General features: G+C 49.3%; 1 protein-coding gene across 2 annotated transcripts in view; it reads right to left on the bottom strand.

Annotated features, from left to right (window-relative positions):
• CCDC149 (coiled-coil domain containing 149) overlaps nucleotides 1-21,556 on the bottom strand; it is an 81,455-nt gene extending 59,899 nt beyond the window's left edge. Inside the window, exons 1-3 of one of the 2 annotated variants that reach the window (XM_077301507.1) lie at nucleotides 21,301-21,556; nucleotides 4,431-4,592; nucleotides 3,152-3,190 (exon numbers count right to left, since the gene is read on the bottom strand). In XM_077301507.1, coding sequence (XP_077157622.1) covers nucleotides 3,152-3,190; nucleotides 4,431-4,592; nucleotides 21,301-21,348 — 249 coding nt within the window. In that variant the 5' untranslated portion in view covers nucleotides 21,349-21,556. The remainder of the gene's footprint in view (nucleotides 1-3,151; nucleotides 3,191-4,430; nucleotides 4,593-21,300) is intronic. The other variant, XM_077301509.1, reaches the window with a different exon arrangement.
• Between the last annotated feature and the right edge of the window lie 220 nt (nucleotides 21,557-21,776).

The following is a 21,776-nucleotide window of genomic DNA, read 5'->3' as shown; positions in this document are numbered from 1 at the left end:
ACCTGCCCTGACTCCAGACATGCAACAGGCAGGCAGAAGCATTTGAAATATCATTCTAACCTCCAGATACCAGGTAAAGCACACTCACAGCTTCAAGTCCAAAGGGAAATCCAAAAGCAGAATTGTAGAGCGCAGGTCAGAGACAAGGGACTCAATCCAGAATCCAGGCAGCTCCATTCACACAACCACTCCCTTGTCTGCCACTTTTATACCCTGCCAGCCACCTCAGCCCTGTTCCTGCAAACACTCATTTTCACGGTTAATCAGGAGCCTGTGCTGGGCTGCCAATATGGCACTGCACTGCACCTTTCTGCCTTGCGGCTCCCTCCTATTCTTCCTTCTACGCTGCTCCCATGGCTCTGTGACTGGGGAGGTGAACTGGCCAGTAGCTGGCTCTCTGTTGCCCACTCCGGGCCAGCAGGCCGAGGGGTCATTGTCCTGGTACCTGGCTGTGGAGCCATGTCCGTCTCTTCAGAGACCGCCTCCTCCTGCAGTGTCTCTGTCACTGGCTGTGAGTTTAGGTCAGGTTTGCTGGCTGCCTTTTCCTCCGAGGAGTCACCTGGATCAACAGACTCTGGCTGTTCCATGACAGCACCTCTGATCAGAACTGCCCCATAAACGGAGGCTTTCTCACTCTTTAAAGCAGGGGTAGTCAAACCGCGGGCCTCCAGATGTCCAAGGACAACAATTCCCATGAGCCCCTGCCAGCATTTGCTGGCAGGGGCTCATGGGAATTGTAGTCCATGGACATCTGGAGGCCCACAGTTTGACTACCCCTGCTTTCATAGAATCATAGAATCGTAGAGTTGGAAGGGGCCATACAGGCCATCTAGTCCACCCCCCTGCTCAATGCAGGATCAGCCCTAAGCATCCTAAAGCATCCAAGAAAAGTGTGTATCCAGCCTTTGCTTGAAGACTGCCACTGAGGGGGAGCTCACCACCTCCTTAGGCAGCCTATTCCACTGCTGAACTACTCTGACTGTGAAAAACTTTTTCCTGATATCTAGCCTAAATCGTTGTACTTGAAGTTTAAACCCATTACTGCGTGTCCTCTCCTCTGCAGCCAGCAGAAACAGAATCCTGCCCTCCTCCAAATGACAACCTTTCAAATACTTAAAGAGGGCTATCATGTCCCCTCTCAACCTCCTTTTCTCCAGGCTGAACATTCCCAAGTCCCTCAACCTATCTTCATAGGGCTTGGTCCCTTGGCCCCAGATCATCTTCGTCGCTCTCCTCTGTACCTTTTCAATTTTATCTACGTCCTTCTTGAAGTGAGGCCTCCAGAACTGCACACAGGTGTGGAGTGTGCTTTAAACTCTAATGGGCATTGCTTTCCAAAAGGTGAAGCTTCCCTCTACGCTAGCAATCAGGAGCACATCTCTCATTGGCTCCCACTGATGAAGCATCCACTAATTGCTCTGGACACTTTTTCCCCTTGAAGAATCGTCTTCCGACAATCCATCAAGTCAACATCCTGCCATTGGCAGCACAGCTTCCTTAACCCATTTGCTATTGGCAGGTCTTCCATCACAGGCTTGTTTGTGCTATTGTTGCCCTGGTTAGGCCTCTGCAGGTGTCAACTCATTCCCTGCTCCCCCTCCCCGCAAAAAAGTTTCCCTGATCTGTGCTGAAATCTCCCCGCTGGGCACCCAAGTGACACTAGGCCATTGGGGACACAGGCTGCGCAATACAACAAGGGTTTCCCTTAAAGGGCCAAAGGTGACAGAGAGGGAACCAAGCGTTGCTCATTGGGATTCTTTCCATTTTGGGGGGAAACATGGGCGCCCTCAGCCAGATCAGCTTCCAAAATGAGATCTGCAAAAACTGAAAACGAGTGGCAATCTTGTTTCTGGAATGGGCTGGACCCTGGCGATCGTGTGAGCTGAGCAAAATCAAAATCACATTGCTGCTGCAGCAGCTGCCCCCCAAAGCAAGGTTGTCCACAGCATGACTTCAGAGAAGCTCTGTGCGCGCGCAAGAGAACATTATTAAATGATAGATTCGTTCAGCCAACATTTCTGTGTGAAATGTCGAGGAGTTACTGTTAGCGTTATGCATGGCTGCAGACCCTAACCCAGGGGTAGTCAAACTGCATTCGCTGGCAGGGGCTCATGGGAATTGTAGTCCATGGACATCTGGAGGGCCGCAGTTTGACTACCCCTGCCTGACCGTCTGTTGTTGGTTCCACCTCTTGTGGCAGCCCTTAGGTGGTCGTGCTCATGTGCCTCTGTAGGAAGACCAAAAACCCGACCCGAAAGGTCAAGTTAAGACCCTGAAAGCTGAGCAAATAGAAAACTAGTGCCCATAAATAGGATTAAAACTTCACACAAAAATATCACCGTTAAAAACATAAATCCACTTTTACAGCAACCTATGAGATGTTGCACCTGCAATTCCAAGAACAGCATTAATGGTTAGATTTGCTGTGAACAATAACCAGGCATGTTTTAGCACCCAGGGGGGCTTCTTCAGGTAAACAACACTTGGAAGTAAACTCTTTCAACATCCAATACGTAATTAAACTGCAGCCCCAAACAGTATATATCATTAAATTCTCAAAACAAATGGAGCTCACCGTCAAAAATAACAGTGGTCAAGAACCACCATTCCATCCTGGGCCAAAGTGAAGTTCTCAGGGTGTGTTCTTATGTGTTCGCCACATGAGAACCATCTGACACCTCTGTCAGCTTTCCAAAAGTACCTGCAGGATCAAAACTGTTGCCATGCCCCATGCCCGATCCCCCACCCCCGGCTTAGACCAATTTTGCAATATAAAATATCATCTGCCTTGTTAAAAAGGACCAAGAGCGCAGCACAAGGGCCTGTATCCCGCCATTCCATCCAACGAAGTCTGAAGCCCTCTGCTGGGTGAAGGACCCATCTCCCAACCCATGTAGCTCTTTGCCAAATGCAGAGGAAAACATTCCACTTTGCTAAGAGAAGCACAGAGTAGGAACAGACACCCAGGGTCATCTAGTCCAACCCCCTGCTGAGTGTAGTAAATTCACCGCTACCTGCCCACCACAATGACCCCTATTCTGTGCCACCCCCTCAACACCAGAATCTCTGGCCAGAGAAGAGGTGAGATACATGCAAAGTAGTGAATTTACATAGGCATGTGATCAGAAGACGAGGAGAGGGGAAAGCTTACCTGTTTCCTTTTTTCAGGAGGAAGAGATGGGTCCCCATCCTGGAGAGAGGAATAAATTCACATGTCATTGCAAGAACAGTGGGATTGCCTATTTAAAATCTTGATACCCAGCCCCCCCCCCAACTCAGCAGTAAAACACTATCAACAAAACCACCGTCGTCAGCTAAAGTTCTCAGCCCACATCCCACATTCACCAGAGCACACGCAAATCCAAAGAGAAAATCAAAGGCGGTCAGCTTGAGTGTGGCAGAGAGGTACCTGTGATATGCCTGCAGATGTCACCGAAATGGGGCTTGAGACAAGGGGACACTTACAAAGAACTATAAATTGAGGGAGTTTCTGGAGGGTGCTCAGTGTTGCCTATGTGTCTGTCACGTTTCCTCCCATAATTCCTCACAAAGAGCTCAAAGTACAGTACACAGTTCCCTCCTTCCTCCATGAGGTGAGGCAGAGAGAATAGCTGGCTCAAGGTCATCTAGTCAAGGTCATGACAAAGAGGGGCTTTGACCTGAGTCTTCCCTGTCATTATCCAGCATGGATTAGACCAGGGGAGGGGATGTGTGAACCAGACAAATGGATGTTCCAGAGGAGGGGTGAACAAAAGAAAATGGCTTTCTGTCCTTTTGCCATGACCCTCCCATTTCCCTCAGAGGAGGGGAACGAGGGAGAGTCTGTTCTGGCAACCTCAGTGTCCTGGCAGGATAATATGGGAGGAAGAGGTCCTTCAAATGCCAGGTAGCCTCGGTCAAAGCCAGCACTCAGGTGGCCTGTCTCTTTACAGGCACTAGTCGATAATGATCTTTCAAAATTTGGGTGATATCCTAATGACAAGTGACCGCATATCCATCAACAAGCACCCCATATTCTGAAGTTGAGGGGATGTCCCAAATGATTTCACAGAAACTGCCCCCACAGAAAGCACCACAAGATTCTCACATGGAGGTTATTATGAGCACAGATTAGTGTTGCTAGATCCTACATTAGAAACCAGGGGTGGCTCTCCAATTGCTGGCAGGGGCTCATAGGAATTGTAGTCCATGGACGTCTGGAGAACCACCCCTGTATAAACAAACCTGGCATGTGTTAAGTTTTACATTCTGAGAAGCAATAATAGTATTGCAGTCATGGTATTGAGCTTGTTAAAGCTGGATTAATAATCCTTAATTGAAATGGACAATAATGGTATTAAGAACGTAGGACTAGAAGGAACCATTACACAATGTTCCCTGAGTTTTACATGGGCAATTGTTAACGCTGCATTTTCAAGTCAGCTACATACAATCAGTTCCCGGTACTTCTTTTTAAGGGACTGATGCTTTTCCCGGAGTTGATTCGCCATCAGCTTGTATTGGTCCCTTTCCTGTTGGCATGTGTCCAATTCCTTGGAAAGGATCAGCAAGGCTTCTTTCTTACTTTCGAGCTTCCTTTTACATATTAGGTACTGCAAAAGAAAAGGCAGAAACAATGAACAGGTCACTCATGGCACAAAAAGGTCATTAAAAAAAAGAGAGAGGGTGAATGGTAGAGGTGGCGGGTAAGATGCATTTAATTTCCTAAAAAAGAACTATGAAGTGAGAGAGTTTCTGGAATAACGCTATGACACTTAAAGGCAGGAGGAATCCTAGAACAGCGGTCTGCAAGCTTCTGCTTGCCGCGGACCGCTGCGGAGTGGTGAGCGGAGAGGGCGGCCCGGGGGCCCGCGCATGCGTGGCAGCCCCAGTGCAAATGCGCGTGCACGGACTGCCGCACATGTGCGTTTGCGCCCGGCAGGGGCGCAAACGCGCGTGCGCGGCAGTCCGCACATGCGCGTTTGCGCCGCCGCCATGCCAGCGGCCGCGGCTTCCCTTCCCGGCCCCTCCGGGCTGCGAGCTAATCGGCCGCTTTGGCGGCCGATCTGCTCGTGGCCAAGCGAGCTTCTTGCTTCAGGGGGGGGGGAGGGAAGACGGAGCCGCGGCCCGGCACCAGGCCACGGCCCGCGGGTTGGGGACCACTGTCCTAGAACATATGTTGACCTAAGTATGGCCAACATGGCTCACGGGGATAAATGACTTCTCTTTCACGATTCAAAAAGAAATAACGGGTGAGGGAGGTGGGGACACAGAATCACAGACTTGGGTGGAGGCTGTAGAGGCCGTCTTGTCCACACACCCCTGCTCGATAATGGCCCAAGGCTTCCCTGGCAAGCATCCATCCAGCCACTGCTTGAAGACTGCCAGCAAGGGGGAGTTCACCTCCTCCCTAGAGCACCTGATTCCACTTCTGAACTCCTCTTCCTTATATCCAGCTGGTACCTTTCCCCTTGTCACAAGGATGCTACTACGCATTATGGGGAAAGTTGAAGACCACAATTTGGTGGCAGTGTCTTCTATGCAGCTCCAGGTTGTGCACAATGCAATAAGGGCATTCAACACATTTGTGGCAGCAAATCCAGATTTGCAACCAAACATATAATAGAATTAAGAGCTGCAGCTAAGCTCCATCCCTATTTTTATGAAAATTTGTATTTCACCTCATTTATAGACCACATTTTAATAAAAAGCACAGTAGGACTATAACACAAAATACGTGAAGAATCCCCATATTAAATCTCAATGCTAAACTGGATAGTGCAGAATTATATTTCTATGCATGCTCCTTCGTATATCAAAAAGATCCCCTTTGCTTTGCTGCCTTTGGCCTATTATGAAACGGTAGCATGGAGAACGCAGAGGAGGAAGAAGCGAAGCAAACCGCTTACGCACGGGATGGAACGCAATGGCGGCAAAACCCAGAGTAACCGATTATGCATGCGGCTACTCTGGAGCCGCTTCTGGTTGCGCCCTGGTCCCGGGAAGCTCCACATTCTTCCGCATCTCACTAACACGGCTTTTTTGGCGGCATACGTTGACTCTGCGCCTGGTTGCCACCTGCAGCATGCATAATTGGTGATTTTAGCCGCCGCCATTCCACCCCGAATGCGGACCTTCCACTCCGTGCATAATGGGCCTTTTTAAAGAACTTCCACGCAACCGAAGTGTGCAGAGAACAATCCTTTTTCCTTCTGGTCACAAAGAAATAGTAATGCGGGTGCAACTCAAGCTGCAAACATCTAGCTGCAAAAAGGCGTGAAAAAGGTCCATTCTAAGGAAACAAACTTCCAAGGGAACACCTTCACCTTGAGCCAATTTTATTACTGGCAACGGCAGCTACAAAAGTTGAATTCCTGCCATTGTCGTTCTTAGTTACAATACCTTGGCACTAGATTCAAGAAAGTAGCACTATTGTGCTGGAATCTTTAGTGACAAATTAAGAACAGCCAATGCTCTGATTAAAAACGAACGCAGAAGCAGAACCTTTTAACATGCCATTGAAGTGACATTGTAACTTGGAATATATAGCTGGCTCTCGACAAAAAGAGGCCACAGACCAAAATAGTTAAGAGTTACAACTACAATGTCCCTGGTTCAGATTTTACCATATCCAGGTACTGAATGGTCTTAGCACAGCCGTTACTCACTTATTGTCATAGCTCCTATCTGTTAGATGGGGAGGAGGAGGAAGAATAAATCTCATACAAGCCCCTATGGCAGGGACCCCCCAATGCGATGGCCAATGGCACCACGGCACCTGCCGACACCCTCCCTGCAGGTTGTCAAATGTCTTTAGGAAATAGGTAGTGTGCCCAGCAAGGCTTCTGACTGGCTAGCTTGTAGTGGTTAGGAGAGCCAACTTCTAATCTGGTGAGCCAGGTTTGATTCCCCGCTCCTCCTCCACATGCAGCCAGCTGGGTGACCTTGGCCTTACCATGGCACTGATAAAACTGTTCTGACTGAGCAGGAATATCAGGGCTCTCTCAGCCTCCCCTCCCTCACAGGGTGTCTGTGGTGGGGAGAGGAAAGGGAAGGCGACTGTAAGCCGCTTTGAGCCTCCTTCGGGTAGAGAAAAGCGGCATCTAAGAACCAGCTCTTCTTCTTCAGTAATATCAGGGATCTCTCAGCCTCCCCTCCCTCACAGGGTGTCTGTTGTGGGGAGAGGAAAGGGAAGGTGATTGGAAGCCGCTTTGAGACTCCTTCGGGTAGAGAAAAGCGGCATATAAGAGCCAACTGTTCTTCTTCACAGATTTTATAAAATGTTGCTTCGGCCTGAAACTAAAGCAAGCACTTCTCCTACCACAGTTCTCACCCAGTCCGATTTTTGAGGCACAGCACACTGGTGACACCGTTCACAAGCATGCTGACAAGGAATAACCACCATGACAACAACTGGAGTTGCGAGCTACATCTGGGATGAGATGCTGATTTAAGATCAGGAGTAGTCAAACTGCGGCCCTGCACATGTCCATGGACTACAATTCCCATGAGCCCCTGCCAGCGTTCGCTGGCAGCGGCTCATGGGAATTGTAATCCATGGACACCAGGAGGGCCGCAGTTTGACTACCCCTGGTTTAAGATCCTCCAAGCGAGATCACTAGCCCGACCTGGATAGCTCAGGCTAGCTCGATCTTGTCCGACCTCATAAACTAAGCAGGGTCGGCCCTGGCTAGTATTTGGAAAGGGACCTGCATGAAGAAGAAGAGTAGGTTTTTAAACCCTGCTTTTCTCTAAGTCTCAAAGCGGCTTCGAACTGCCTTCCTTTTCCCACAACAGGCACCTTGTGAGGCAGGTGGGGCTGAGAGAGTTCTCAGGGAACTGAGACTTGCTCAGAAGTGGCCCAGCAGACTTTGTGTGGAGGAGAAAGGCATCAAACCCAGTTCTCCAGATTAGAGTCTGCTGCTCTTAACCCTGACACCCCACTGGAGGCAGTCAGAGGCAAACAGCAAATGGTGGGGTGGGAGCCTTTGATCACTGACTGAGTTTTATTTCTCCTATGTTTTTTGTGAACCACAACTGAATTCCAGGGGACTGATTATCATATGGCTGTATTTGGATGTATGACACAGATTACTAATTTAACAGAATTAATTTTTGCTATATATTCCCCCTGTCATGTAGGGAGTTCTTAGTCTGAGGAAGAGTGCTTGCACTCGAAAGCTCACACCTTGAATAAATCTTTGTGGGTCTTAAAGGTGCTACTGGATTTTATTCCGCCTCTGAATGTCTTTAGTCTTAAAAACGCCTCAGGGTCACCAAGACAGCTGTGACTTGGTGGAATCTGTCTGCCTGCCTATCGGCATTTATGAGAAATAACAGGAGTCCCCCTTTGAAAACATATTCTAGGCCAGGGGCAGTCAACCTGTGGTCCTCCAGATGTTCATGGACTACAATTCCCATGAGCCCCTGCCAGCAAATGCTGGCAGGGGCTCATGGGAATTGTAGTCCATGGACATCTGGAGGACCACAGGTTGACGACCCCTGTTCTAGGCAATCTACACAACTGATATAACCAGAATACTCAAGTGACTAAGATTTACCACTCCCCTCTGCAGACTTCACAGAACAGCTGGGCTGTCTGCGTAATGAACACACTTCAGCTGCCTGAAAGTATTTGCACACCCTCTCCCTACTCTTCCCGCCAAAGCTTCAGGGGGCTTCCAAGAAACCCAGCAACGAGATTCCCCAAGCAATGAAACCTGCTTTAAAATAAATCAGGCTCGGAAAACAGCGGGGATTAAAAATAGCACAATCCCAAACCGTCATGCCGGAGGACCACAAAACGCCCACGCGGCAAGCTGGAGGCCTTTCGAAAGCTGTCTAGAGCTTGCCTCCTGCCAGAAAACCCCAGGAACACCGCTTTGGAGCTGCGTGGGATGGATGGCTATGCACGCCGAACAGAAGCTGCGCAGCGGCCTTGCGTCTTGCTCTAGACCAGGGGTAGTCAAACTGCGGCCCTCCAGATGTCCATGGACTACAATTCCCAGGAGCCCCCTGCCAGCAAATGCTGGCAGGGGCTCCTGGGAATTGTAGTCCATGGACATCTGGAGAGCCGCAGTTTGACTACCCCTGCTCTAGACCTCCACGGCCAGCACCACCTGTGCCCCAGTGGGAAAAGGCTTCCAAAGGACCTGGGCCGTGAACACTTCTGAAAATAAAAGTTAAGAGCCAGCAAGTGCAGTAGCAGCCAGAGCACCTGCCCTAAAACCACAGCCATGTACTCCTGCCTCCCACCTCCCACATCACTTTGCACAAATGCAAGCTCACAAGTCACCACTGAGGTCCGGTCCGCAGGAAGCTAGGTGCAGGTGGGCTGTCCAGCTGGTCTGAACAGCAGAACAAAGTATGGGCCCAGCAACGCCTTTGAGAACAAAGTTTTACACATTTCTTCAGATACACCGAAACAGAAATCACCAGCCACTACATACAGGGAGAGGGTGGAGAAGGCTTGCCAGCGAGGACTAATTAGAGACAAGATGCACATGTAACTTATTATGCTGCATGCTAATTTGTTTCTGTACTTAGGTCTTTCCAATGATCTTAACTATATATTTATTGCTCAACTACTTCCGGATTTGGGTACGGGTGCAACGGCAGAGGATTCCGTTGAGGTGATGGTCAGGGAGAACATCACAGATTCCCCGGAGCCCCCCAGTTCTGACCCTCTTGAGACTGGTTGTTCAATAGCCTGGAACCCAAGAGTCACTGGAAAAGACCAGGACGAGAGGAAAAGTTGAAAGCAGCAGGAAAAGAGGAAGAGCCATGATGAGATGGATTGAGCGAATCCTTTCATGTCTTTCAAGCTCCTTTGACCTAGTGATCTTGAGCAGCAGATAAGGGGCCTTTATTTCTTTAAGGAAAACATGACGGAGAGATATTTGGCCACAGCAAGTATCTCCCAACAAATTGGGGACTTTTTTTGATATGGTAGAGCAGGGCTTCCCAACTGAGGGTCTGCAGGAGCTCTGGAGGGGGTTGGCAGCAGTTTCCCTCCTGCCTTAATGGGCAGTCTCTACCCCACGGCTAGGGTGGAAGCCCAAGGGCTGAAGTTTCCTCCAAGAATGCCAAGAGCTGGTCCACAGCAGCCCTCTCAACCACCTTTCCCAGAAACGCAAGATGCAAGACCGGGCGGTAGCTAGCAGTTACCACTTAATGCCCCCTCCTCTACGTAATATCAATCCCCTGCTACAAAAAATCATATACAATGCTAGAGACTATGATATATATCTAGTAGTATAAGCCACTGATGCCATAGTGTTTACTGTCAATAGATGCATTATTGGATTTCTTTTTATTGATTCTCCCGGTTTTTATGGTTGTGAGCCGGCTGTGAATGAATGAATGAATGAATGAATGAATGAATGAATGAATGAATGAATGAATGAATGAATGAATGAATGAATGAATGAATCCGCTCCTAGTACTACCTGGAGAATGTGTATGAATGGCCCTTGCTTAGCATGGTTTTGAGGACAGTCACATGATCCCTTTATAAGGGTAGGGACTGAGGTCAACCTCTCCTGCCCTGCCTAGTTTTGCAGCTTTATCCATCATAAATAAACAGATGATCATATAAACAGATGCCAATAAACAGATGATCATTCAATGTTGTGCAGAGAGACCCGCTAAATCAGGGGTGGCCAGACTGTGGCTCTCCAGATGCCCATGGACTACAATTCCCATGAGCCTCTGCCTCGCAGAGGCTCATGGGAATTGTAGTCCATGGGCATCTGGAGAGCCACAGTCTGGCCCCTCCAGCTCTAAATAAATATTGCAGAATGACAACAAGAGAGCCGTTATTGTAGGCAATAGCACACAGTGACACCACAGTGTTTTGCTGGGTTTTCACTTGAAGGTGTTTTGTTTTTTTTTTAACTTTTAACGTTCGGTCTCCAAGCACTTAATGTAGAGAACCGCTTGTCCTGGACAGAAATAATGATCCACAGTTTAAGACCGATATCCACGGCCTACTCTGCTCGTGAGCCTCGCTAACAGCCAAAGTGAACTTTCGGGGGGTTCATTAAGCAGCTTTCAAACTCCACTTTATCGTTTTTATTTGTATTTTTAAGTCACGGGGTCGAGCGTTTCCTTTCAGGCTGTGCAAAAGGACCGTTTCCCACCGCGGTCTCAAGACTTGTCTCCGCCACCAATTTCCCAACAATAAGCAGACTGTAATTGCGACAAGCCCATAATCAGTAAAGACAGATTTATTACATTACCGCCTGAATTGCCTCTCAGGCCGCCGACTGCTTTAAACTATGGAGAATGAGAGAGTGACTTTTCCAGGAGGGCACATTTCCCTCCTCTCTGCGCCCAAACAGCCACTGTTTGCCCACGGCTATTTTTAGGGACAAATCTGCTTAGACCTCATTAACTCCTGGGTAGAAGTGACCTCATAATCTGATGAAGCCAGAACACTGGTCAAGGTTTTACATGCTTTCCCGTCTAATAAATGTAAGAGACAAGTGCGTCACAAACTGTTAGAACTAGGACCACGGCGTCTCTGCCAACTTGGTCCCAAAAAACTTCCTTCTTCGATGTTCGGTCTGTCTACAGACTTCCACCTTCCTTGGTGTAGTGGTGAGGAGCGCGGACTTCTAATCTGGCAAGCTGGGTTTGATTCTGTGCTCCCCACATGCAACCAGCTGGGTGACCTTGGGCTCGCCACAGCACTGAGAAAGCTGTTCTGACCTAGCTGGAATATCAGGGCTCTCTCAGCCTCCCCTCCCTCACAGGGTGTCTGTTGTGGGGAGAGGAAAGGGAAGGCAACTGGAAGCTGCTTTGAGGCTCCTTCAGGTAGAAAAAAGCGGCATATAAGAACCAACTCTTCTTCTTCTTCAGTAATCTCAGGGCTCTCTCAGCCTCACCTCCCTCACAGGGTGTCTGTGGTGGGGAGAGGAAAGGGAAGGCAATTGTAAGCCGCTTTGAGGCTCCTTCGGGTAGAAAAAAGCGGCATATAAGAACCAACTCTTCTTCTTCTTCAGTAATATCAGGGCCCTCTCAGCCTCACCTCCCTCACAGGGTGTCTGTTGTGGGCACAGGAATGGGAAGACAAATGTAAGCCACTTTGAGACTCCTTCTGGTAGAGAAAAGTGGCATATAAGAACCAACTCTTCTTCTTCTACTTGGCTTAAGATCCTACCTCAGTTCCCAATGCCTGCCACTTGGCTCACAGCAGTGAATCAGAGAGCCAGAACAGGCCTTTCAGGACATCTAGTCCAATCCCCCCCACACACAGCCCGCTCAAGGAGGGCTCAGCCTAAAGCATCCCTGACAAGTGTTCATCCAGCCGCGGCTCGAAGGCTACCTGTGAGGGAGAGCTCACCCCTCGTACCAGGGCAGCCAATTCCACTCCTGAACTACTCATACCATTAAAAAAATGATAGGAGCCCCCTTAACCATCTCTCTTGGACTTCTCACCTTCATCACTTCTCTTGCACAGACTACTTGATTCTCAATTGACTAGATATGGGCTATAATCATCCCTGATCCAGAGGCAGCATAAAAGCTAGATTTATAGCCAGCTTTTCTCAAAGAGCTTACGATTGCCTTCCCTTCCTCTCCCCACAACAGGCACCCTGTGAGGTAGGTGGAGTGGAGAGAGCTCTAAGAGAACTGCTCTGGGAGAGCAGCCCTAAGAGAACAGTGACAGGCCCAAGGTTACCCAGTTGGCTGAATACAGGAGAAGTGGGAAATCAAATCAGGTGCTCCAGATTAGAGGCTGCAGCTATGACTGGGCAAACTATGCTGTAGAAACAAAATAATGTAAACCTTAGGTTCCAACCTAAGGAGAAGGAAACTTTGTATGCCAACTTTCCTAAGATGCGTTCAAACAGGAACCATTTCCCCCAAGAGCTCATAAAGTCAAATCATTTAGCGTAGCATAGCTTTGCAAGCTGGACTCTCCGTTCTGAAGTAAAGTTTTATCACAGAGACATCAAGTGACCTTTAGACCAGCAGAATGGTTAAAGGGATGCAACCACTGGAAAGAAACTTGGAGAACAACTTGGGCATCTCCACTCAGAAGTAAGAGCCAATAAATGCCATGAGGTCCATGCAGTCTAGGCACATCAATTGGGAGTGAGCCAACAAAATCTACTTACTTGAAAACATGGCCAGGATCTGAACATGAGCCCTAGTTGCAAATGCTTACTGCAGCAAAGGAAACCAAAGGACACATATTCTGCTTTCCATTCCACATTCCCAACTATACGATTCTCAGATCACCTGACTTCAGGACGTTGATGGTTTCCCATTTAGAATTCTGTAGTCCCACAGGTTAGCCTACTGCATGGTCTTCTCGTTCTTCTTTTAAATTATGTTAGGGTATTTTGCACAAGGAATATGTATAAACACCGAGAGACCTTTTATGCATAAGTTTCTCTACCCCCCCCCCTACACACACGCACGCACACACTGGTTATGGCCCCATGCTGCTTCAGTTTATCCCCTGAAAACCACACAAAGCATTGTACCTTTGTCCTCCCCCCCGCCCCAGTTTTATTTCTAGTTCTTTTTTGCACCACTGCTAAAGGTAAAGGTATCCCCCGTGCAAGCACCGGGTCATGTCTGACCCTTGGGGTGACGCCCTCTAGCGTTTTCATGGCAGACTCAATACGGGGTGGTTTGCCAGTGCCTTCCCCAGTCATTACCATTTACCCCCCAGCAAGCAAGCTGGGTACTCATTTTACCGACCTCGGAAGGATGGAAGGCTGAGTCAACCTTGAGCCGGCTGCTGGGATTGAACTCCCAGCCTCATGGGCAGAGCTTCATGTCTACTGCCTTACTACTCTGCGCCACAAGAGGCTCTACTGTTACTGTTACAAGACGCTCTACTGTTACAAGAGGCTCTACTGTTACCACTTTTAAAGGTAAAGGTATCCCCCGAGTCATGTTTGACCCTTGGGCTGACGCCCTCTAGCGTTTTCATGGCAGACTCAATACGGGGTGGTTTGCCAGTGCCTTCCCCAGTCATTACCACTGTTACTCCGGTATTATTGTGAAAGCTGGTTTTATTTATTTATTTGATTTTTATACCACCCTCCCACAAGACCCGTTAAAAAAGCAATAAAATATCAATGTCTCACTAGACCATTGTAACAATAGGCTTAGCAGGTTTTCTGAATCCAAAATTTCATTTAAAAAAAAGTCACTCTGTAGCCCTTTCCATTTTTTAGACAGAATGGTAAAGACTTATCTCTGCAAGAGAATGGACTACACGCAAGGGTGGCCAAACTGGCTCTCCAGATGTCCATGGACTACAATGGGAATTGTAGACCGTGGACACCTAGAGAACCACAGTTTGGCCACCGCAGGACTAGAGACTTAAAAATGAAAGCTAGGAATTCAGGAAGAGGGAGGAGGAGGAGGAGGAGGAGGAGGAGTTTCTTATATGCCGCTTTTCTCTACCCAAAGGAGTCTCAAAGCAGGTTACATTTGCCTTGCTTTTCCTCTCCCTACAATAGACACCCTGTGACAGAGGTGAGGCTGAGAGAGCCCTGCGATTACTGAAGAAGAAGAGTTGGTTCTTATATGCCACTTTTCTCTACCCGAAGGAGGCTCAAAGCGGCTTTCAGTCGCCTTCCCTTTCCTCTCCCCACAACAGACACCCTGTGAGGTGGGTGAGGCTGAGAGAGCCCTGATATTACTGCTCAGTCAGAACAGCTTTATCAGTGCTGTGACTGGCCCAAGATCACCTAGCTGGCTGCATGTGGAGGAGTGGGGAATCAAAGCCAACTTGTCAGTTTATAAATCAGTGCTCCTAACCACTGGACCAAGCTGGCTAAGCCTACTGTTACAACTCTCTCATAATACGTCTATATTTTCATGTTGTTTTATAAATGGAGGATGTCACCCCATGACGTCACCAATGGCAACAGCACCCTACTTTGAAAAACATCTTTACTGGAGACCTGAGCAGAAGAAAACAGTTGTGAAAATGCAGAGGACAGATGTGCAGAACTGTGCCCAAACCAATCCCACTGCCTGCGGTTTGACTACCAGGAAAATCAAGTGTGGAAAAGAGAGTATGCAGTATAATTTGCATTGTTCCAAAAGGGAACCTACATAAATTGCAGAGAGGAAAACCTTAAGAAATATATTGACATGTTTGAATATGTTCAGAGAAAGGCAGCTAGGATGGCTGAGAGGTGGGAATCCATGCCTTAAAAGGAGAGGTGTAGAGAGAATTGGGTCTGTGTAGCCTGGAGGAGACCAAGGGATGATCGGATAGCTGAAAGGCAGACATGTTGAAGAGGGGGACAACCTGTTTAGTGCTGCTTTAGAGACCAGGGCAGAGTCTGCACTTACTTTCTTTATTCCATTGTCAATCCTGTTGAATTCAGATCGCTTTGAATTCGGGTCTTCCTCTCCCTCCCCCTCCCCATTGAAACAGGTAAGTCTTCTGCACGTGGTTAAGGTAGTTCAGAAGGGGGGGGAGCCAAGACTCTTTCTTTCTTTTCTTGAAGGGGGGGAGGAGCTAGGCCTGGAGCTTCTTTCTTTTCTTGGAGGGGGTGGGGGAGAGGATCGAAAAAGGCAGAGGAGGGAGGAAAAATCCAGGACTGCCAGAAGTTGAGAGAAATTAGGGGCTTCTCCTTTAAGGCAAGTGTGTCACATGACCAGGTGTAGCCTATCAGAGGTTCTCTACCACAGCGCTTTCTTTCCCAATCTGGATATTCAGGATTAAAAGCACTCTAAGATATCGCACAATAAAGGTAGGGTCACTCCGGATCAATCCTCCTTGCTGCAGAACGAAAATTAAAATCGCCCCAAATTCAAATGGAAATCGCATTCTGTGTAGAGGGCAGGGACTGAATCGATCTGGGGTTGGAATAAAAGCTCTGTGCAGTTTACACCCAGGACTAGGAGCCATGGGTTCCAATTACGGGAAAGAAGGTTCCACTTAAATATCAGAAGGCATTTCCTGAGGGTGAGGGTTTTATTGAAGTTGTAATGTGCTGTCTCAGAGAGTCTCTTTCATTGGAGATGTTTAGGAGGAGATTGGATGTGTGTGATTTTGAAATCCTCCGGGAAGGTGCGGGGCTGGACTGGATGGCCCTTCGTGATGTCTTTTAGCTCTGTGTGATTCTGACCTTTCTGTTCCTTCCCTGCTTCCTGCTTGCTCTGTCTCCTTGATCCACCTTCCCCACCACCCTCAACCAAATGGACCACTCAAACAGGGTCAAGAAGAAAAATCTGCACAGCTCACAGGCCCAACTAATTCTGAAGTCAAGTGGCAGAGTGCCCAGGACTAACAGTTCTGGTGGCTGTAACGTTGTGTCATGAGGAGAAATGAATAGAAATGCTGATTTGTTTAAAAAACAACAACAACAAACCTGCTCCTAGAAGCTAGCACATAAGACAGGCAGGTGTCGTTTTTTCTCTGTTTGCTGAACAACTCCCCTCCCCTGCCACATTGATGAAGGTGGGTGCAAAAAGACCACCAAAGCTACACTGAAACTACAGGTCTTTTAAAGATTTCAAAATCTGCCTCTGTTAGCTAACTTCAAGGCCACCGTCTGACAGATGTCATATACCAAAGAAAACCGGCCAGACAGGAATCAGATCACCAGACAGGGCTGCTTGGTTGCATGAAATCAAACTATGCAGCTCTCAAAAGTTCATACCCCAGGAAACTTGTTCATCTCTAAGGTGCTTCGTGAGTCCTTTGCTACTGCAGACCACCATGGCTACTCCCTGAAACAAACCCCATAGAACTAAACAGCTGTAGCCTGTCACACGGGACCCACATCCTGCCCCAGCACACTCAGGTGGAAGGGCCAGAGGTTCCGCCCATGGCAAACACCAGGTCTGAGCCCTGGCACCATTCTTCTCTCACAGAGGGCGAAAGCGCTCTGTGAACACAGGCCAAAACAAATAAGAAACATCTGAAACGGCCAAGGCGCTCTGCTGCACTCTGTCAGCAAGCATATGTTGTCACATGCTCCATGCCCACACCACCTCCACCACTGAACGGGGAATGTCTGTGTTGCCCTTCCCAAGACCTGCTGTTCAATTCTGAAGTCATTTTGGAATCAGATTGAGGATCTGTATAAAATTCCAGTTACCTGCAACTGCCACCAGGATCTCTCGTGCCATATTCTGTCTATACAGGTAAACGCCAGGTGGGTAGCTGTGTCAGTGTAGGGTTGTGCACTTCAGATCTGTTTGGCCACCTCGGTGATTACCAAAGCCCAAAGCAATGGGTAGGAGGCCAGTGTCACGGCATGGAGGAGGGGTGGTGGTGGTGTACCAGCCAGCAGGAGCATGCAGGCACATTCTGAGCCTGTGTGTGACCAGCGGCTGGCGCACCACTGCCACCCCTCCTCGCCATGCTGCCTTGGGCTTCGGTGATTGCCAAGGGGGCCAAACTGAGCCGAAGCACACAACCGTAGTCCCGTGGCAACTTTAAGACCAATAAAGTTTTATTAGAGGTATATAAACTTTTGTGTGCATGCCCACTGATGAAGGTATCTAATGAAGCATATATGCACATGAAAGCTTCTACTTGGAATAAACGTTTGTTTGTCTTAAAGGTGCCCCTGGACTCAGGCATCTTTCCTTCTAAAATCATGGAAAATTTTGGTTTTCCAAACTAATTCAAGAGATGGAAGCCAAAACCCTACTTTTTAAAATAAAGGCTGGCCACAAACCTTTCCCCAAGCTCTACTTGCTCATATAGATGCCGGCTCATCTAATCTTGGGTTACTAGATGTCTTGATTTTTGGTGTCTGTCTTCTTTTAGGCTCTTTTTATAAAAATGATGAAAATGTCCTCTTTTGGGGGTTGGGAGGTTAGAAATATTCATAGAGAGTAGCAACGATCACAGCTTCAACAGCAGAAATGAGATTTCTCCTAGTGATCATTTGTTTGAAGGATTCATTCGGGAATGATGTCCTCTTTTTTACTTCTCAAAAGATGGGAATCCTAACCTAATCTCAGGTGTGTGTGTGGGGGGGGGGGCTAGTTGCATTTAGCCAACAGCAGACAGGAATTAAAGGGCTGAGGGAATTGTTGTCTGCAGGGAAGGATTTCTGGAGAACACCAGCAGCAAACTGAAATCTAGGGCTGCAGCCATTTTTGAAATTGCTCGCAGTGAGACTACATTATTAGGTCAAGTCTGCCTCTTCCAGACTGCAGTCTCCGGTGGCATGTTCATCAAACGTTTGCCACAGAAAATATTATAGCAAAGTGTGTATGTGTGTGTTTTTTTTAATGGGGCAATTTTATTTTGTATGTTTATCACGGAAATAGAAAATCGCTACCTAAAAATGCTCCAGGTTGAGCCCACAAGGCATGCAGAAACCATGCCCAAGGGAGGGGGTGTGTGGACAGACATGCTACTTTATCCAGTGATGAGGGAAATGCGCTCTGCACATGCTTCGAGCATATTTCCTTATCCCTGCTTCACACATCTCCAGAACTGCATTCTGGCATTTACAAGACATGGGTTGTGGGAGCAAAGGAACGCCACCAGTTTTGTTCCGAAGGATGGAGCAGAGTTGTTCTCTATTGCCCCAGAAGGCTGGATCAGAACCAATGATGAGTTGAAATAAAATGAAAAGAATTTTAGGCTAAAAGTTAGGAAGAACTTCCAGACAGTAAGAGAGGCTCCTCAGTGGAACACGTTTCCTCAGGAGGGAGGTGAGCTTTGGAGATTTGTAAGCAGAGGACAGAAAGCTGCCCGACAGCCATGCTGATTCTGTGGATTTTTTCCTGCAGATCGTGAGATGGAAGGCAGGAAGAGATGAGTCGGTGCTTGGCTCTTGTGGCCCCTCCTTAATGCTTTTTGCCACTCTGGGATCAGGAAGAAATTTTCCTCCAGGCCAAATTGGCCCAGGGATCCTGAAGGTATTTTGCCTTCCTCTGGGTACACAGCAGAGGTCACTGGGGGAGGGAGGGGGGAGATAGGCAGCTGTGAACTTCTTACTGTGCAGATAGCTAGATTTGCGTCCCTTCCAGCTCAATGCTTTATTAAAATACCAGAGCTGATGACCCTTAACCTGCCACTACGACAGGTGCTTAGTATGTAGGAACTGAGCAGGATGTACCATCCCTGTATCTTCATGCTGAGAAAAGCATCAGAGTTCATACTATTGCTATAATACAATTGTTTCCAAAGTTACTCCAATTTAAGTTATTCCAATTATATCAATGGGCTTAAAGTGGAGAAACTGTGCACACAATTGCGCTATTACAGACAAAAGAAGTGGGCCAGATGGAGGGGAAAGCTGAGGTTATTTTGTGCCAGGTACAGAACCAGGCACAACACTCCAGTTTGGACTGCTCAGGTTACCATGCAAGAAAGGAGCTTGGCAGGAGACCCGAAGGCCCAAAACCCCAAGGGGGCGGGGGGGGGGAGGAGTCCGGAACCATGCCACAGGGGGTATCAGCCGGCCAGAGTCCAAACATGGGGCAGAACCCCAAACAGAGAAGCCTTTTGTACTTGCTCTGAGAAGCCCTAAAAATGGAAAGTAGCCCTGACCCTTCAGGACAAGCCTTGAAATATGGCAGCCCATTCAAAAAAAAAAAAAACCTACAAGATTTTAACTGGGTTTAAGCATAGGAATTAAATTCTAAATGGAAGTGAGTATGTTGTTTATGCATTTTAATTATTATTTTGCAAACTTCCCTGAGCCCAATATGGGAGAGAGGCAACCTAAAATCTTCTTATTCTTATTAGTGCGTAAAGTAAAGGAGCATAAGAAAAAGAAGAGGAAGAGTTGGTTCTTATGTGCCGCTTTTCTCTACCTGAAGGAGTCTCAAAGAGGCTTACAGTCGCCTTCCCTTTCCTCTCCCCACAATAGACAGCCTGTGAGGGAGGTGAGGCTGAAAGAGCCCTGAGATTACTGAAGAAGAAGAAAAGTTGGTTCTTCTATGTCACTTTTCGGTACCCGAAGGAGTCTCAAAGCTGCTGACTTTCGCCTTCCCTTTCCTCTCCCCACAACAGACACCCTGTGAGGTGGGTGAGGCTGACAGAGCCCAGATATTCCTGCTCAGTCAGAATAGCTTTATGAATGGCACGTCGAGCCCAAGGCCACCCAGCTGGTAGCATGTGGGGAAGCAGGGAATCAAACTCGGCTCACTAGATTAGAAGTCCACACACCTAACCACTACACCAAACTGGCTCAATAAGACATCCGTAACATCCATAACAGCTCCTGTTTCACTCCAAATTCACAGGTCCTCTTGTCTCTTGACTAGAACTAGCTTTGTTCCACTGTCTGCCATGTCCGTCCTCTGCCTGATACCTACCGCCAGTTACACAAAAGCTAAATCAACCATGCTTAGGGCCTCAGATTACGAGGGGCCACTGAACATAAAACCATTAGTAATAATTGCAAGAATGACCATATGGAGGAGGGGAAAGGTTGTGGGGCCTCTTAAACCTGACACTGATTAGGTCCGCTGCTGAGAACACCAGCCGACAACTGTGCCCGGGGATCCCCTGGCCTTGCAGCTCTTCTCCAGACTCCAGAGATCAGTTCCCCCGGAAAACATTACAGTTTTGGAGGGCAGATTCCCTGGCACTGTACCCCCCTCCCAGGCTCCATCCCCAAATCTCCAGGATCAACCTGGAGCTAGCAACCCTAGCCCTGCCCCCATCCCCACTGGTGGCCAGTGAGGGTCTTCACCTGGCCCTTCGGCCCCTCCCCCACCAACCTCCCTGCCCCACCTGTTCCCCCTTAAGATGCCAGCTCTTTCAAGCAGAGACATCCTCCCCTCCTGCTGCGGCCACAGGCTTCGCCATATGGGGCAGTCCAACTGCGGCCCTCCAGATGCCCATGGACTACAATTCCCATGAGCCCCTGCCAGCGAAAGCTGGCAGGGGCTCATGGGAATTGTAGTCCACGGGCATCTGGAGGGCCGCAGTTGGGACTACCCCTGTAGCAACGCCCCCGCCAGCCGGGGGTCCAGGCCAAGAAGCTTCTGCCGCTGAAGGCTGAGCCCAGCAGGTGGCCCCGAAAGTTTCCAGCCCCAGAAACTGGGGAGCACCGAAGCCTTCCAGATCGCCCCGCCCGCCCGCCCGCCCGTCCTGCGGTTCCTCTGCAGCAAATCCCCGGGGAGAGACTGGGGGGGGGGGAGTCCCTTGGGCAGGCGAGGCCCTGCTTGGGAAGGATCCCCCGGATCGCCCATTCCCTGCCGGGCTCCGCGCTGGATGAGCTGCGGCCGACAAGCCGGAGGAGGAGGCGTGGGCGTCGGAGGCGGCGCCCGGCTGGGCTCCCTCTTGGGCGGGCGGGCGGCTTCCCTCCTGGCCTGGCCTGGCCTTGCTTTGCTTTGCCTTGTCCGGGCCGCGCTCACCTCGCTCACGAGCCCCTGCCAGTCGCTCTCGCTGCGCTTGGCGTTCATGGCGCGGCGGCTCCGGCTCTCCGTGGCGCGCCGGCTCCTCCTTCTCCGGCGGCGGCTGCTGCGCGACGCGGGCTTCGGACGAGGGCCGCCGGCCCAGAGGCGGAGCCCCAGCCGCGGCCTCCCTCGCCACCTGGCAAGGCGGCGGCGGCGGCGGCTCACCTGGGCCGGCCTCCCCTCGGCTGGGGAAAGGGGCGCTGCGGGGAGTGCCCCGGAGCATGTGCAGAGCGCGCACGCCCGGAAGCGTCCAGCTGCCGGATACTGAGTCCGACCTCGGGCCGTCAGAGGCAGTGTCGCCTACTCAGGCGGGCAGCGGCCCTCCGAGGCCTTAGGGTGGCCTTTTGCATCATCCCCTGCCAGGTCCTTTCAATGGGAGAGGCTTTCAGGGATGGGACCTGGGACCTTTTGCTGATGCTCTTCCACTGAGCCAT

The sequence above is a fragment of the Paroedura picta genome, chromosome 10, assembly GCF_049243985.1.
Source record: "Paroedura picta isolate Pp20150507F chromosome 10, Ppicta_v3.0, whole genome shotgun sequence".
Taxonomy (NCBI): Eukaryota; Metazoa; Chordata; class Lepidosauria; order Squamata; family Gekkonidae; genus Paroedura; species Paroedura picta.
The sequence above is the reverse complement of the archived record's forward strand: the minus strand, read 5'-3'. Positions and strand labels throughout refer to the sequence as shown.